At 40.3% G+C, this 18,006-nt stretch overlaps 1 protein-coding gene across 2 annotated transcripts in view; it reads right to left on the bottom strand.

Annotated features, from left to right (window-relative positions):
- Positions 1 to 18,006, bottom strand: part of tafa5l (TAFA chemokine like family member 5, like) — a 57,177-nt gene that overhangs the window by 8,800 nt on the left and 30,371 nt on the right. For both annotated transcript variants that reach the window (XM_038723799.1, XM_038723798.1), the window contains exon 3: positions 10,418 to 10,545. In XM_038723799.1, the coding sequence (XP_038579727.1) occupies positions 10,418 to 10,545 (128 nt within the window). The remainder of the gene's footprint in view (positions 1 to 10,417; positions 10,546 to 18,006) is intronic.

Here is an 18,006-nt window from a genome sequence, read left to right on the forward strand (position 1 = left end):
GAGAGATGAGAGGGGGGCAACACACGCTGAAAAAGGACCTATTTTAATTTATGATGACAATCCAAGAAGACACAAAAACAAAAAAACAATGACTTGCTTTTTTTACGCCCTGTGAATGCACACCAAAAAAAACATTAGCTCATCATGAAGCTTCCTGCAGTATTTATGTTCCATAACACAACACCTGTGATAACACAAATGAAAAAGGGGAAGGGAAAGGGGGACTTGGTTTAGTTGTTTCTCTCTTTTCTGTACATCTCTATCAATCTAACCTTTTTCAATATATTTTCTGCATCAGTCCACAAGCAATCTCTCAAGACTGATGATCATGCCATAGCATCCGACAAACAGATGAGTTGAAACCAAAGGAGTGCATTTTTCTTTGTCTGTATCTTTGTTCTGTATCTTTGTTCTGTAAATGTTACAGAAATAAAGAGCATATTTGCTTGTAGAGTGTAACCTATGTGTACTCTGTGTATGTTTGGCAGGAGCATGTACGTTGTTTGAACGTCAGTCATTTTGTAAATGTACATCCAAAGGCAAAGCAGCCTGGCTACATGTTATCCCTGATGATCCAGAGAGAGACTGTCAGATACAATATGACAGGAGTACTGTCATTTAACATACAGGTTTGGAAAAGGGAAGTCTGGAGGTGAGCCAGTAAAACATAAAACATAGATTTATGCTCTTTTGTCTGATGTATGTATCAAAGAAAGGATGATGGTGCATTCAAGGCATTAGAACAATTAATTAAATATAATAGTTGCAGTTAATTGCAGATTGGAATCTCTCTTGGCCGAAACTGCTACAAAAAACTCCAGTAAAAGTAAAACTGCTTCTCTCAAGCCAATACTGCTGAGAAATATTCTATTACTGGTGCATGATTGTTGGAACCCACTTGCACAGAATTTAATAATTTCAACTGCAAATGAGACTGAAAGCCAGCAGAGCACTGAAGGACATGGTGCACAGCATGCATATATAATATTTGAAAATGCTCTAGCATGGTTTTTCAGTGTATTTTGAAGATGCAAACAATTCTCAAATGACCTCCAGTCCTAATTTCCTCAATAATATGTTCCCACTATATTAGAGCCAAGACCATTTATAACACATCGTTTTACTTAGGGACCATTTTACAGTATTCATCACAGCCTTCAGTACAAGGAGTTACTGTTCAAGTAACAACCTACTTTACATCTCTTAATATGCACTTTATTTAGGCTAAATGAATGCTGCTGGTAACAGCACTACAGCACCTAATGATATTAATGTCATAGATCACAGTTATCTAAAGGTGACATCCTGAGAATACAAATCTCTTTGCAAAAAGGTTCAGAAAGCAGCTCCGTGATAAAGACAAGAATCATAAAATAACAAAATGTCACATACTGTACATGCTAATGCAACTGCAAAAGAGCCATGAAACTCTTGAAATATTGATTTTTATTTTCAATAGGATGAGCTATTTAGATAAATATGGTATCAAAATAAAATATACACTCACAGATAAAAATTTGGTTGCTAATGTGACCCATCACCACCAGCAGAAGCTGAAGCTGAATTTACTTGCCATTTTCTTCAGTACCAGCTGCAGGATAATCATTTTTCATTGGTACAGATCCACAGATCCAGTGGTTCTGTTTTAATACATCAGTCTGTGCAAAATGCTATTGTGTAGCACACACATGTAGCATATATGAATCACTACATGCAGACTAGTGGTTTAAATTTAACATAGAAATATTTTTCAGAGACAGAACAGTTCTTAAGCATTCTTCTTACAACTATTGTTGTATTTAGTCTAAACTGGTTGTGTTGCATCAGTAGAAAGTAAGAAATGTGTATGAGAACTGTGTGAGTGTCTGCATCTGTTTCATTTTAGTAGCTTACTGAAAAAGCAGAAATTCAAATATGTAGTCCCAATATAAGACTATTTACTAAAAAATATAAAAATATATATATTTTGTTTCTCAATTCAAATTTGTTGTTCTGAATTCTACAAAGTGACTGATTAAGCCACAGAGAGCAACATGAACTGTTTTTTTTTACTTTTTAATATGTATTGTGAGTTTGTCTGTGTGTGGTTTGTTAACTGTTTGTTTCCCATGTTGTTTCTTGTTTTTGGTGAGCCAAAGCATATGTTGGAGACTACTTTTAACAGCGTTAAGTTTAAGATAAAATTGTTCATATAGTATATTTACAGTATTTGAGTGAGTATTTACTGCTGCAGGATGGTGTATGTAGGAGTCAAAATAAACTACAGTGTATGTGTTCATTATAATGAAGAAACATCTCAACCAGTGCAACAGTACAACATTGATTACTTTTTGAAGGTCAAAATATTAAACTTTGGTTTCATAGGCAATAGCCTTCTTAGGAAAAGCCAGTGTTCATAGACTTTTCAGGAGGTAGAGCAGGTTGCCCACTAATAGGAAGACCTGCGGTTCAATCCCCGGCCTAGGCAAGACACTGAACCGTGTGTGATACTGGATATGCTCAAGGACTTCCTAGTTAGTCATTTCAGGAAGCCAGCTGAAACTGTTCACTTGCTTTATGACTTCATCCACTGTGTAAATGCCAGAGAGGCAACATTGTAAGTACATAATTTCATAGTTGTTAATGTTTAAACATAATATTTAAATGGAAAGATGACGTTTTTTTTAAACATAGATTTAAATAGGAATACACATGTAGCGAACAAAATTGTGATATTGGTGTTCTGTTTTGTTGCAGTATTCACCTGTCTGTGTAAGATGATGTTAAGAGCCACAGTAAACAGCAAAAAAAGCTTAACAACAACTCAAGTCATTATTTGGCATGGAGGAGTTCAGCTAGTTGGAAAGCAGCAGCTCCTATGCTGTAGCAAAGACAAAATAGGAAGACTAGAAAGGCGCTATGCAAATACAGAGCATTTATATTTACATGAAATAACGACACTTGAAATGCAACTTTATCAACTCAAGGAAATTTGTTGAAAAAAGTTGCAGCTGGAGGGAAAGTGAAATGATGTCACCACAACGTTAGCTTTCACATCATCAGAGATGGATGACATGTTACAGTAGGACATTTTTGGCAGTGCACCTGAGGCAAACTTTTAAACCTTACTGCTTTCTATTTATTCTTACTTGGACACCACATCCTTATCTATCCTTTACACTAATGATGCCAAGCCAACCAGAAATCTGTCGTCGCCAACAACACTCCAACCTCACCAATTAATCAACAATTTATTTCAAGAAGCTGCACACATACAGTTGTGTTGCTGAGAGAGCCTGGGAGTGTATTGCATTGCCTTTGAGATGCAAGCTCATTAGAAGTCTGTTTCTGGTTAGATGGGTTGCCAGCACAGCAGTGACCATGGCGACACATGACTTGGCTGCCTGGTCATTTTTCGTACACACTGAAGCCTTTATAACTGAGGTGTTAGCAAGTGTTATATAACAAGACTGTGGAATTACATCATCTGTCTATGTAATTCTCTCACCTCTTTCATAAGAGGTGAGAGAATTCACAACTCCTTTATAACTGGACTGGACAGGAACATTTGTATTGATGTCCATTATTCATTTGTTTTACCAGTTTGCAACACATTTGTAACATTTTCTATTCAAACACCTGTTTCCCTTTTCTCTATTTCTCCTAAAGTTACACCTTTTACTTCTTTGTTCCCGTACAAATCAAGATTTTGTGTCATGGCATCATTTCAAAAAGCCAGCAGAGCTAACTGGCTATGATGTCTTCATGTTTACAGCAGCACTGGCAGGACTACACACACTTCACCAGCTTTTTGCTCTGGCGAACGCTGGAACAAAGAGCACATAGCTGGAGGAGGGCCACTAGAGCAGAAAAAAAGAAAATGCTGAAAAAAAAATGATGCAAGCCTCTCTGACCTACTGGGTCGTGCTGTGTGTATGTCTGTGTGTATACTGTTCATTTTGCATTCGTTTGGCAAAAACGGCCAACTGCAACTGTTCTGTTTCTCTACAGGCTTCACACTAGCTCAGCAGTGGCATTTGTTGTGTGGGTGTAGGAAGTTTTTTTTCCCACCTACTCTCGAGTATTGTCTGAGGGACAGAGTACACATGAAACTGCAGTATGAATATGATCCAATCAGGGGTCCAAGCACTGACTTTTCATGATGTAAGCTCCATTTGGCCTGTGAAGTAACATTTGAAGCCAAGAACATAATATTTGGGAAAATAGTCTGGTCTGCAGTCTGCATTGAATTCTGAATTTCTAAGCGTAATTTAAATTCGAGTGATTAAAGGCTGATAACAGAGCTCAGTAGTGCTCTCAATGGAGCTCTCACCAAGCAGGGAGCAAGTGATGCAATCTCAGAACCCTCTTGCTCACATGAATGGAGAAAAATCTTTACACTGTCCTGAATCCAGTCTGTCTTTCTTGTCAATTTTCCACCTGACGGTCATTTCCACCCTCCATGCGTTCATACATGTCCACCACACAACTGTGCTCTTGTGTAACCTAGCAATTCACATCCACAACCCCCTGTCAGGTGTATGAAACTGACCTCATAACACCCCTCCCCACCTGATGTGCGTTTTCCTCCACAGAGAATATCATATGTACACCTTTCAGCGGCTCACTAGTGAAGACAAATTACCAGCTTGTTTGGGGGGGTCTCCAGAGAGTGATTCATATTAATGGTTTGCTGGCAGAGTAGAGTGGGCTGCATATGCAAACTCCATTAGCAGGTTAGGCTGGAGTGTGTGACCTGGCAGTGCCACCGTGAGCTGCACACACAGGAGGGCAGGCTGCAGAGAAGTGGCTCTGTTATGAAAGAGTTGCAGGTGCAGGAGAATGTGTTTACAGTGTGGTGCAGTTAGACTTGTTTATCACTTTATCAAAATATCAGGTTGATGTTGTTTTTAGACATTAATTATAATATTCTACAGTAATATTTATTGTAGAATAGACTCTCCTGAACCTGAACTGAAGTTTTTATTAAATATACGGCTTTGATATCTATGTGTTTTATGCTATTTTAGAGGTTTTCAACATTGAAAAATATGAAAAGTAATTATTATTTAATTAGTCCCCTGCCATTTAATTAACAATTTAAACAATTTTAATTAAAATCTTTATAAGTTTTTAAAGATTTTATAAATTGTTTAACTTTGAAGGTAAGGTATGTTTTAGTTGTACACTGTGCCATGCATTTATCTGGATTATTTAAGTGTTCTTTACCACAGTTAGCAAAAAGATTAAAGTGTAATCTATTGACACATTACCTCCTTGTTCATATTTGCGTAATTTTAGCACACTGCATCTGCAATTAGCAGCTAATATTAATCAATTGTTGGACGAACTAAACATGGCGGAGATCCTTTTGCTATTCTTACAGCAAGTTGGCCTAAAAATTAAAAGTTTGCAAGGTATTTGATTTGATGATTTCTGCTATGCAAAGTTTGTACTTTTGGCCAGAGGGTGGCTCATAGTGTCCAAAATGCAAAGACTTCGTCCCCTGAGGAGAACAAATGCACTCAGTAAATTTCACGGCAGTCTGGCTTTTAGATTTCAGTATTTGTGTTCTACATTTTGGCCCGATAGTGGCACAAGATGAAAGGTCAGGGGGTCAACAACAGAACAGAACATATTTTATTTCTTATTTATTCTTATTTCTTTGCTTTCAAGATACTGTATGGACCAGTTTTAAAGTGTAAGCCAAAGAGACATTTTGGGTCTAAATTACAAATAAGGCGTAAAAGTCAGATTAATTTAATTATATATAACACTTATATCAACATATCTTCTACTGCTGCTGCTTCTGCTGCTCATCTCATTGTCAGGTTGTAGCTATAGGTCATAAGCATTAATTAGGCTGCTACTCAAAACTGAAGTGTCTCTGCCTTCTTAGCGGACAAAATTCAGATCTAAATTAAATCTCAAAGTCATTCTTACCTAAAGTTACCGTATAACCTAAATTTGATACTGGATTTAGATTTGATAAAATGCTAACAAACCCAACCCTATGTTTAATTGATTAGAGAACAATATATGTTTTATTATAAGAAGTACAGTCTAGCCCTGCTCGATATGAAAAATGCCCTAAGATACCTTTTGTTATGATTTGGCGTTATATAAATAAATTGAATTGTAAATAAATTGAACAGATGCATAATCTGCCACCATCAGGTACATTAGTTTCTTTATTTTAGAGGCTAACTAAGCCTACGCACCACAGCATGAATAATCGGTGTAGACATTATCGGTTTTCAGAAACCCACATCGTCACACTGAATGCTCCTATGTAATGTGAATATGTACAAGTGAAGAGAGAGTCACTCACAATGAAAACTCCCTCTCTACACTCTCTTTCTCTTTGCACACAGATGTGGACAAACAGAGCCTGGCCAGTGGCCGAGTGGCAGCCTGGCCTTTTATCCCTCTCTCTCTCTCCACATCTTTCTGTCCACGCTTCAGCCTGATCAATTCTCTTTATAGACTTCTCATTTTCATTTATCTTCTAGAATGTGCTTTCCTCCCATTTCAGGTCAATACCTCTGGATGCCTCCTCTCTTGTGCTGCCAAATCCCCCGATCACTGCTCCCTCAGAAAACACCAGCATTGTTATTAACTACTACTATAAAATTCTCCTCAGCAAAAGCTAATTGAGAAGTGCAGTGGAACACATAATCTGCATTTTTTGTAAATGTATGTACAAAAGCAAAACACTAACCTAAGTGTGCTGTCAGAGTAAATTACAGCAGGATGGGAATGCGTGCGTAAAATCTGACGCAGCTGCCCAGGGCTGCTGGATGGACGAGGCAGAGGAGCGAGAGACCAGACAGTGATCAGAGAGACAGCAAGTGAGAGAGGTAAAAGACAGTAAGAATGAAAATCAACAGAACCTGTTACAGGTTGCCCTTTGGCCTTATGTACCTGATGATGAGGACAGCAGTCTCTCATATTCAGTCCGTTGTGCCATCTCATCTCAACATGCTGTATTGTGCTGTTTTACTCAATCTGTCTCTGTAAGTCAGATCCCTCTGCTTCTTCCGGGTCTATTTCAAGTAGCTGGCTTTTAAAAAAAAAAATAAAATTCTTTGTGAGGTGCAAACAACTCGGCACAACACTGATGAAGCTGTGGCTCCATCTCTTCAGCAAGTTTTTCTCCACTGCCCCTACACACATACACGCTTTGCCTACGCCTGTGCTCACTGACGCCCCAGGGTTAGGGTTACAATTTTGGATTTATTTATGCACTTTAAAAACATTTATTGAAAGTTTTATTCTTTTTACATGTTTATTTACAGCATTAAACATTGAAATGTATATTGTAACAGGCTGTATATTAACTTATTGGGAGAAAACTGGTAGTTCTATGTAAAATCAGACATTGAGCACCCTCATATCGCCAAAATGGCGTGATCCTTGTTTCACTGCGATGTTTCAACTGTGAGACTGACAGTCGAATCAGGCTCCGCCCATCGAGGCATCGAATCTTCGATATATATGCCAAATAGATCATATAAAACAGTGTTGCCATTACAACTGTAGATTTCCCCAATTCAACAATGGGACATTTATGGTTGGAACAAAGACAGACAAACTTAAACCTTTTGGTAATGGTCTTAAAATTCAATATGCATCAAAGCAGCAGTTAAGACAGCCTTGTGCCAAATTAAGGGTTAGTCACCTAAAACCCTGACAGTGTTAAGTGTGTGACTGGTCACCTGACACTGCAGGTCCTTTCAGCTCTACAGAACTTTATATTGTCTTTCAGCTCATTGTTTTGGTTGACTTTGGCCACAGCAGGCAGCTCTTTTCAGTAAATTGTACGGTACCTGCCAAGCACCAAACTAGTTAGTAACATGCTAGTAAATATCATGGAGACTAAAACAAAACAAGAGTAAATATTGGCCTTACTTTCACCTTGTGCCCAGAAACAGGAATCCAAATAAATGCAAATGTTGCTCTGTATCTGCTGTAAGTATAGGCAAAGACTTGTTTGCAAAATTTTAAAGTTTACCATTACAACTTAAAAATTTATGATATGTTTACAGCTTGTTTTGGCTGCCCCCACAAATGCTTTTATAAGTAGGTTTTACTGTTTAGTCAAAGCACAACTTCATGAGGTGATGTAATGTGGTTTCAGATGGTGGCATACAGTGAGCAGTTTCTAATGTTGTAACTGTTTTTAGAGATCAAGCAACAAGTGGCTGCAGAGGATAACATGACTCACGAGCCAAAACCCGAGCCAAAACTGAAAAAGATGAACACGAACATGTATATACAAATACTAGTGGAGCCAGGGTTAAGAGACCAGACTGGCGGAACTGAAGGGAATATAATTGTGTCTATTGGACATTTCAAACACAGAATAGTTATAAACACAACGTCACCTTGTCAAAATAATTGGCTGAAGTTAGCAGGTGAGAAAACTAGCCTGCATGGTCTTAAAGGAACGACAACTCCTCCATTTCCATTCAGCATAAAGTTGCATAGTGTGAAATTGCCAAGTGGTATGGTGTGAACTACACAGCCACGGTGAGACCTGTATCCATGACGACTTAGCCGTTGACCAGGCAAGCAGCAGCTCTCAGAGACCGACTATTGCTGGCCAGTCTGAAGGCGACTTTAGAGTTCATGGCTTCCGAACACAACTTCCTTTTAATGATACAAAAAACTAAAATATCAAGTTAACCCACACATAGACTGAGAACGGTGTGATTGCTTTGTGGTTGCTGAGAATGATTTCACTGCTGAATCAAATAAGAGTTAATAACAGAGCAAAGCCTCATTCAGCACTGCAGCATTTGCAGCTCTGAGGCATTGTATACATTTTGCACTGTGAGAGGAGCCTACAAAGGACCAGCTGACACCATACTGAGGCTTTTAAAAATGTAACATGTTATGTATTTATTTACATCTCTCACAAAGTCAGGGAGAGGTCATAGACGGTTGTCTGCTATTATTATTTTTCTCAGCACTAAACCGATATCTAAAACATCTGAGCTCTTCTTTGAGCAAATTATTTAATCAACTGTTCATATTCATATTTGAATGCACATTTTGTCAGCATTAGTCAGATGTTTCACAGTACCTGTTCAAAGTAAAACCTGGGATAATTGCCCACACTGGTTTCTTTCATTGAGGTGAGTCAACATTGAATATAGTGGGACAGAAATCTGCTGATGAGCTGCTCGCCATTGGTTAAAAATTTCAAGCATGTTGCACTTGTGGCCGCACATCTGCTGTGATGTCTCAGCAGATGTTTTCTTTCAGCTGTTTGTTGTTGTTTATTGTTTACATGATCCCCATTAGCATTAGATACAGTTTGTAGTCTGAGGGCCATACAAATGGAATGTAAAATACAGCAAAAATACAAAATTACTTTTACACAAATTACTTGAAGGCTGAGGACTGAATTTTTTCATAACCTGGATAAATACGTTACTTATAAATAAGTTACATTACATTTGACCATATTGCCAAAAATACAGTATATTTCATTTACAATTTCAAGCTTTTTGTGTGTTTGATGTTAGTTGGCAACAGGGTCAAATCTGAATAGGTTCTGTACAGAATAGTTTGGGAAGGTTTTTAGGTTTGGGGGGAGATACTGTAATTGAGCCTACTCAGTATTCCTAGTAAGATGCTGGTGTATTCAAGCTAGTCTAAGAAGAATTTGGGTTTTACTGGTAAATATTTTAGAGGTTTGGTTTTGCTGATAGTCAAGATAGTTTGGTATGAATTTTGGCAATGCTAATGTGATATTATATGCAGAGCTCTGCCAATATCACATTAGCTTTTATATTTCTTTCTTGTTGGCTGCTGACCAAACAGAGCAATTAGAACCAATGATGATATGATCAAGTTCATTACATCTTAAGAACACTTTCTACTAATGCTTAAGTCAAGTAAATTTGATTTATATAGCCCAATTTCACACATTTGACTCATGGGGCTTTAGAAGCTGAACACCACACAACACCCCGTATCCTTAGATCCACGTTTCAGATAAAAAAAAAGAACTCCCACCAGAAAGAGCAACAGAAGAAGGATCCCTCTCCCAGGGAATGTTGTGCCTCTCATGATTTTCTTTAAAATATTATTATGTGCTGAGTCCAAGAAAGATGAAGCCATAAGAAGTGATACCAAGAAGTTTTTTTTTTTTGATTTGTTCTAATTGGACATCCCTCAAAAAAACCTGTTAAACACCAGCTGTGACATCACTGAACATGGTAACAGAGAACCCTTTTGTGATTCAGTGTTGATGCAGTCTTTTTAACCTTGGAGCTGACCTGCTGTTTAACTGGAGTTTGCTGCCTCTTGCTCTGAGCTGTGGCTTCACAAAACACTATCAGCTGCCCGGGGTTACCCGTGCTGAAAAAGTGGGCATGATGCTGTTAAGTGCATATGGTGTATATTAATGTCACGTCTTGTAAATTACCGTGACAGTCTTGATGCGACCGCTGCCCCTGGTGCAGGTCCAGCCGGATCGGTTAAACAGGAGGCTGCAGACCTCCCCCTCCAGGCAGGGAGCCATCTCACACCACTGACGGCTCCGCACAATTCGTGCTGGGAGGGCGAAAGACAAGAGGGCAAAAAGGCAAATTAGGCAGACAGACTCAAAGACCTAGTGAGAGGCTTCACAATGTCAACAACAATAACAAAACTGTCCTTTTTTGCTCACCAGACAGGAAAGCATCTTCGTGTGAGGATGTGTCAACAAGCCTGTAGTATTTTAATTAGGTTCTTGTTGAACTACCATCCTGTGGTAGTAACCTTTACAGACCAGCTGGCGCTCCATAAATTACTTGCCTGCTAATTCTAGCTTTCACTGCAGCTGCATTGAAAGATCGCTTTCTCCTTTTTACATTTTGTTACACTTAATATAACAAACAGCAAGATTTTTTTTAGGGTATTCTAGGTAAAAGGTTCTAGGTAAAAAGTAATTTGTATCAATTTACAATATAACATTTTTGTATTTCTTTTCTTGAAGCTACACTGTAAAATGTTTTTCCAACTTGCGCCCAAGGGACAATACACCAAATAGATGCAATGTGAGCTCTTTAACTGGTTTGATGCTGCATGTCTTTTAACCATCAAGGCCAGACATAGTGTGCAGTATATCACAGACATCTCAGGCATCTCTCTATAGCTACATAGCAAGAGTGCAGGCTCATTGTTGGTTGGTTGGTGGCCCCAGTCCCCTTATCCACCACATTTTGCAGCTAAATCAGGAAAATGATAAACCATTGCAAAAGAACAGTAGTACTTTAATTGGAAATGTACTGAATTTGTGGATATACAATGGCATGAAATGGTCCGTTTTTGGCTAAAGTCTAATTTGATCATGTTTTTTACATTTCTAAATAGTATAGGCATTCTACACAAAATAATGCAGCCTGATAAAAGTTTCCTCTTATAAATTAAAGGATGCTTTTGGAAATACTTGTAAAATCAATTATATTGCTGTCTGGTGTTGTACATTTTAAGATGAAAATCTGGAGGTTAAGAATGTAACAAATGTTTCCTGAGGGAGGGAAATAAGTATGGGGCATTGCGTCCTCGCGAGAACAATCTGAAAAAAATCTTTCAAAATGCCTGTCAAGGTCAATGAGGCTGTTTGTAGACAGGAAAAGTCCAACCTTTCAGTACAAGCTGCATACATGATTGATGGACAGAGAGGGCATGTATGTCCCTTATGTGCTTTGCTGAGAACAGTGCTAATACGAATACAGTTTTATACAAGAGTATATCGATTCAAATAGATGGTTAATGGTAAACCTTCAAACCATTGGTTTGAAGGGTGCCTCACACAGTACAAAACCAGTGCAAGGTCCCACTGAGGGACATGTTTAGGGACCTTCATTAAAGGGAGGCACCTAAATCTGATCCATTACATGCAGGTGAAGTCTCCACTGTTCAACATCCCTGTGATGTGCATCGCTCTGAGAGATAACAGTGTGTGCTGCTCCATGAAAGCAGACTGTAGGAGTGAGAGAGTAGTTTAAGGGAACGTGTCCCTCCATTTGATTATGTGCGCAATTTTGCATGCACTGTCACTACACACTAACATGGTGTCCCACCAGCAGACCCAAGAAGCATGGAGGCTGTATTCAGCGCATGAACGGCCAGCTACAATATATTTTCTCCAGCTGAGAGGCGGATAATCTGTCTGCTAGCAGAGTTAGGCTTACAGTAGGTGACAGGTGGCTGGCCAGTGTCCCATCTATCGGGTGTTGGTCAATCCAGTGGACTTCACACCCTCTGGGAAAAAGGCAGACTGGGAGATGCCCTGGACTGTGAGAGCTCAAGTGTTAAGTTAGGGAAGACCAGCAAATTGTGTCTCATTGAAGGCTGCTAGCTGCCTGCAAGCTGGGTCTGCTGTTGGCAGGAAAGTGGAGCGAGCCACGCTCTGTGGCACAAGTCGATTAAGGCTGGAATGGTACCATCGGTGTCAGTGTGAAGAGCTACAGCCCATAGGATCTGGCTATGCTCTTCTCCCTCATCCTCTCCTCCAGCTTCAGTGTCACCTTCAGAGAAACTTTCTGAAGCGGGAAAAGAGACAGCTCATTGTCAGAAAGTACACCTAGCGGACATTATCCATGGTGACAGTGAAGTTGACCGGGTCCTCCTCCATGCCTCCATACTGAGCGGTAAGGAGTATGAGGTCCATCCGATCCCCCACAACTGTCCGGCCCTGCTTTCTTGAGTGGGTTTGGGAATAGGGTATTTGTTAGCAAGGCTAAGCAAATATCCGTTAGCTGGGCTAAATAGTAGCGAGTGTTAGAGCTAGTTAGCAAGCTAAAGATGCGCAACACAGAAACAAGCCTTGATAGCAACACCCTGGGTAGGGAGCAAGCAAGGGTTCTGCTGTAGTCAGGTTGTGCGAGGTGTAGTGCAAATAGATTGAGGAGAGGAGACAGGTGGTTTTGCAGCCCCAGATGAAGGTAGGACTTTCCCTGCCTGCATTTTTTTGGGAACTTTTGTACCTTTTGTAGATAAATGGCAAGAGCAGGAAGATAACAGGAAATGGAGGGAGTAAGAGAGAGAGAGAGATGGGGAACAAAAGTCCCCGTGATCTTTAAGGATAAGAGGGTATAGCAACTAGTGTTGTAGTCAAGACCGCCCAAACCGAGACCAAGTCAAGACCAAGACCAGAGTTTATCAAGACCGAGACAAGACCAAGACTTTTAGGGGCTGAGAGCAGTCGAGACCAAGACCGAGGGAGGGTGAGACTGAGTCAAGACCAAGAACAGTTCCCCACATTACATGACACACAATAAAATGTGGAACGAGATCATAGAAGTACCTATGATCTCAAATTGAAACCGAGTACAAATGCGGTCGAGACCGAGATGAGACCAAGACCATCAAAAAGTGGTCTTAAGAGCACTACAACACTAGTAGCACCTGTAATGCTACATTGGATATTGTTTTAGCAATACTGTTCAGTTTTGGCTGATATGAAATGTGCCTTCAGGATGTTAAAACCTGGATGACCTGTAATTTTCTAATGTTAAACTCAGATAAAACTGAAGTTATTATTCTGGGGTCTAAGCACCTCCGTGACGCATTATCTAAAGATATAGTTTCCCTTGATCGCCCTGGCCTCCAGCACCACTGTGAGGAATCTTGGAGTTATCTTTGATCAGGACATGTCGTTTAAGTTTCACATTAAGCAAATTTCAAGGACCGCCTTTTTTCACCTACGTAATATTGTGAAAATCAGGAATATTCTGTCTATAAATGATGCAGAAAAACTAGTCCATGCATTTGTTACTTCTAGGCTGGATTACTGCAATTCCTTATTATCAGGCTGCTCGAAAAAGTCCGTTAAGACTCTTCAGCTGATCCAGAATGCTGCAGCACGTGTTCTGACAGGAACCAGGAAAAGAGATCACATTTCTCCTGTTTTAGCTTCTTTGCATTGGCTTCCAGTAAAATCCAGAATAGAATTTAAAATCATTCTTCTTACCAACAAAGCTCTTAGTGGTCAGGCACCATCTTATCTTAAAGAGCTCATAGTACCTTACTACCCCACCAGAGCACTGCGCTCCCAGAATGCAGGGTTACTTGTGGTTCCTAGAGTCTCCAAAAGTAGACTACGAGCCAGAGCGTTCAGCTATCAAGCTCCTCTCCTGTGGAACCAGGTTCCAGTTTGGGTTCAGGAGGCAGACACCATCTCCACATTTAAGAGTAGGCTTAAGACTTTCCTCTTTGATAAAGCTTATAGTTAGGGCTGGCTCAGGTGAGTCCTGAACCATCCCTTAGTTATGCTGCTATAGGCCTAGACTGCCGGGAGATTTCCTATGATGCACTGAGCTCCTCTCTCCTCTACTTTCTCTCCCTCTGTATGCAACCTCATCCCATTATTGCATTACTAACACAACTTCTCCCCTTTCCGGTAGTCTTGTGCTTTCTCGTCCCTCTCCTCTCTCCTCCTATCACTTCCTGCAGGTGTTTCTGGCTCTGGAGCTGTGGCTGCGGGTCACCTGCTGCTCCCGTGTTCCTGCTCGACATCCTCTGCTACAACAACTTTTGTTACTAGTCCTATTGTTATTATTGTTATTATAATCATTAACATTACGACTGTAACCATTAACACTACTATAAATATCTGCACCATTTTTCATTTAGTCTATAGCAACATCACCTTTACTGTCTGTACCTCTGTGTGTATATTGTGTAGGCTGCCTCCCTCCCCTCTCTCTCCTTCCATCCCTCTCTTTTTCTCTCTGTTCCTCTCTTGCCCTCTCCCTCTCTCTCTCTCTCTCCCTCTCTCTCCTTCACCCCCAACCGGTCGAGGCAGATGGCCGCCCACCCTGAGCCATGGTTCTGCTTGAGGTTTCTGCCTCTTAAAAGGAAGTTTTTCCTTGCCTCTGTCGCCTAGTGCTGCTCTTGGTGGGAACTGTTGGGCTTCTGTAAATAAACATCATAGAGTAAGGTCTAGACCTGCTCTTTTATGAAAAGCGCTGTGAGATAACTGTTGTTGTGATTTGGCGCTATATAAATATAATTGCATTGAATTGAATTGAATTATTAGTTAGCTGCACATTTATCACAATTTAGTCAATGCAGGGCAAAATAAACTGTGAAAGTTATCTGGCCATGAGCAACTAATCTAAACAAGATTTGAGAAACTTGTTATGTTTTGATTTTGGAAGGAGATACTATACGTGGATAGGTTATATTTGATATGCTGTAAACATGCTAACAATTTTATTTAATCTCATGTTTTGTTAATACATGCAAACACATTGTTAACACAACAAAAGGAATTAGTAATATTTCAATACATAGATTACAGGGATTGAAATACAGATTAGAAAGGCAATAGCACAAACAACACCAACAAGCTTCAGTCTTCTTAAAGTTATTTGTGTTCTGGAGACATCAGGCTGTCAGACTGAAAGCTCTCATTCTTCCTCTGCAGTCTCTCTGCATGACATTGAATTAGCATTCGTCTGTAGTCAACGTTGATAAGCACTGATTGTTCTTTACACAGCGTGCTAAAGCAACACTGAAAGGTTATCAGCACTCTGCGGACCTGGCCAGGGCCGCTGCTCCTGCCTACCCACGATCCCCCGGGGCAGCACATTGTGGAACGAGGTAACATGGTCTGCAAATTGAAAGAGAGGAACTACAATTCGTTGAATGTCCACAGGAGAGCTGAGGGCAGAACAGAGAGGGAGCGGGAGAGATGGAGAGTAAGGAGGTGTGGAAAGGGAGGCCTTGTGACATTTGCTGTGAGGTATTCCTGGTCCAGGCCTTGTTAACAGTCTGAAATTGGTCTTTGGAGTGTCAGACCTCGGCTGCTGCTCTGCAACAAAGGTCTGTCATCTTCTGGTATTTATCAAGCTGGCTGAACAGCACCCTTATGTCTGTAACCACACACACATACACAATTACCACTCTGTAGATATAAAGCCATTCCCCCTCAGCAAATAATATATATTGTTGACACATCGGAAGAAGAGCTGTGTTTTTCTGGTCTGCCCTCACAGTGTAGTCAGGCAGCTAGGAGACACAGAAGTGGAACAAAACAATCCAGAAACCTGTCATCTCATTGAGCCGAACAAGAAAATTTTAAAGCTTTGCAACTCGAATCTGAGACAAAATGGTCATTTTGGCTTCACCCTGAGCAGAGATTCCTCAGTGAACAGGGGAAAATCTAATGTGACCTTTCTCCTGACACAGCAACATGCCGTGGTGAATTTTCATTTTCACAGCCATCCGTCAACTGCAACAAAGCGTGGATTTATCAGTCAGTTGCAGATGTAGTTTTGAGTACATTACAGGCCCAGCAAAACTCAATTTCCAGGGTACGGAATAAAAGCTGAGCTGGCAAACCGGTGGGAGTGCTGACTAACTGTGGAGTGCATCAGCCCAGCCAGCCCAGAGTCGCGGAGGTTAGCTAAAATAAATGCATTTTTCAGCTGCTGCAACAGTATCCAGGCACTCGATAGCTTGCCCTTGTTACTTTTTCAATGCCATCCATGACAGTGTGACTCGATCTATGATGACTTGATGAATTTCGTAGTGCCCTAAGCTGTGGAGCGGTCGCACAGCGTTGGTTGGGATTAGAGCATCGCTGTGATAACTTCATCAACAACAACATCATGAATGCACAAGCAGCAACAAAACGGCATCACTGCAGTTTGGCTCCAGCCTGTCTCTATCCATCACACCTATCTGTCCAAAATGCTGGCACACACAATTGTAGACGCATCAAAAAGCGTATATGGTACAACCACCCACACACACATACATACACACACAACAGTATCCTGAGCAGATTTGAAGCTTCTGAGCTGAAGCTGTCTGAAAATATTAAAATACATGTTACATGCTGTTATTATAATAAACCTGGCTTGTTGGATCACTCAACTGGTGCAATTGGCTTAGAATTATTGTCGCTATCCTGGCATTATGATTTTATTGTAATAGGTATCTATTTGTGTTGTGTTTGAATATGATTTCAAATCTCTTGTGTAATTTATTCCTGTTTATGATGGTGGCAGAGTGCAGCAGAAGCAGAAGTGAAACAGCTGGCTGGCGGTGGTTGGAAGAGAAAGAGTCTATCTGTCTGGCTCACACATGGGTGGCCCGTCCTGTTGCCGTCACTGTCTCAGTCCCACTCAGAGACCGTGGACGTTAGGCAAGGCTTGTCAGCTGCCAGGGTCCCTGCTGGGGTATGGCTCTGGACCTCCAACTAGATCACATGTAAGACCATCTGTCCCTCCATGCACAGTGCCAAGCCCTGCCCTGCCCAACACAACACAGCTCTGCCAGACGAGACTCAGAGCAGGGCGGGAGGCACAACAGTCAGTCCTAAACAAGATGCACTGTTAAGTCTGATGAAATTCTGCCTCTGCAGAAGTAAAAAAATAACTAAAGCCACAGGCAGCTCATTTAAAATGTATTTAGATGAGGCACAAGAAACAAAAAGAGACTAGTGACAGTTTCTCAAATGCTAAAAGGAAAAATACGAAGAGTATGCTGAAAAGACGACATAAAGTAGAGCATGAATCACCTTGATAAATAATAAATTGTGTGTCTCTTCTGATAATTTAATAATCATGCTAATACTGATGTTTCTTTTGCTAAGTCCCCAACATGATTAGCTTACTAGCTAATTATCTAGGCACCAGAAACACTGAAACAGGTTTTACAGGCTTCCTGTCTGATGTTAATTAAGCTTCAATCATGGATCAATTTGTAGTTACCAGATTTTCATCCCTCTGTCCTCTACACAGCGCAACCTGCTATCAGAGGCCTGATGGTCTTTGAGTTCTAATTATGACAGAAAAATCCTACATTAAACACATTTTAAACACAGCCAGCAGCCAAGCTAAAAATGACTCTATACTTCATAATACAAGCAAAAATAACTGTGCTTTTTTGTATTTCTGGCTGGTAAAGTTTGAATTAGGAAGTTAGATCACAAATGATTGTAGGGAATTTAGCCAGCTATAATGAAACCCACACAACAATCTAAATCTAAAGTGATTCTGTGGGTTTAAAATAGTG

The sequence above is a fragment of the Micropterus salmoides genome, unplaced genomic scaffold (assembly GCF_014851395.1).
Source record: "Micropterus salmoides isolate LMB-PRFRI ecotype aquatic unplaced genomic scaffold, ASM1485139v1 Ms_hic_scaffold_16, whole genome shotgun sequence".
In the NCBI taxonomy this organism is placed as follows: Eukaryota; Metazoa; Chordata; class Actinopteri; order Centrarchiformes; family Centrarchidae; genus Micropterus; species Micropterus salmoides.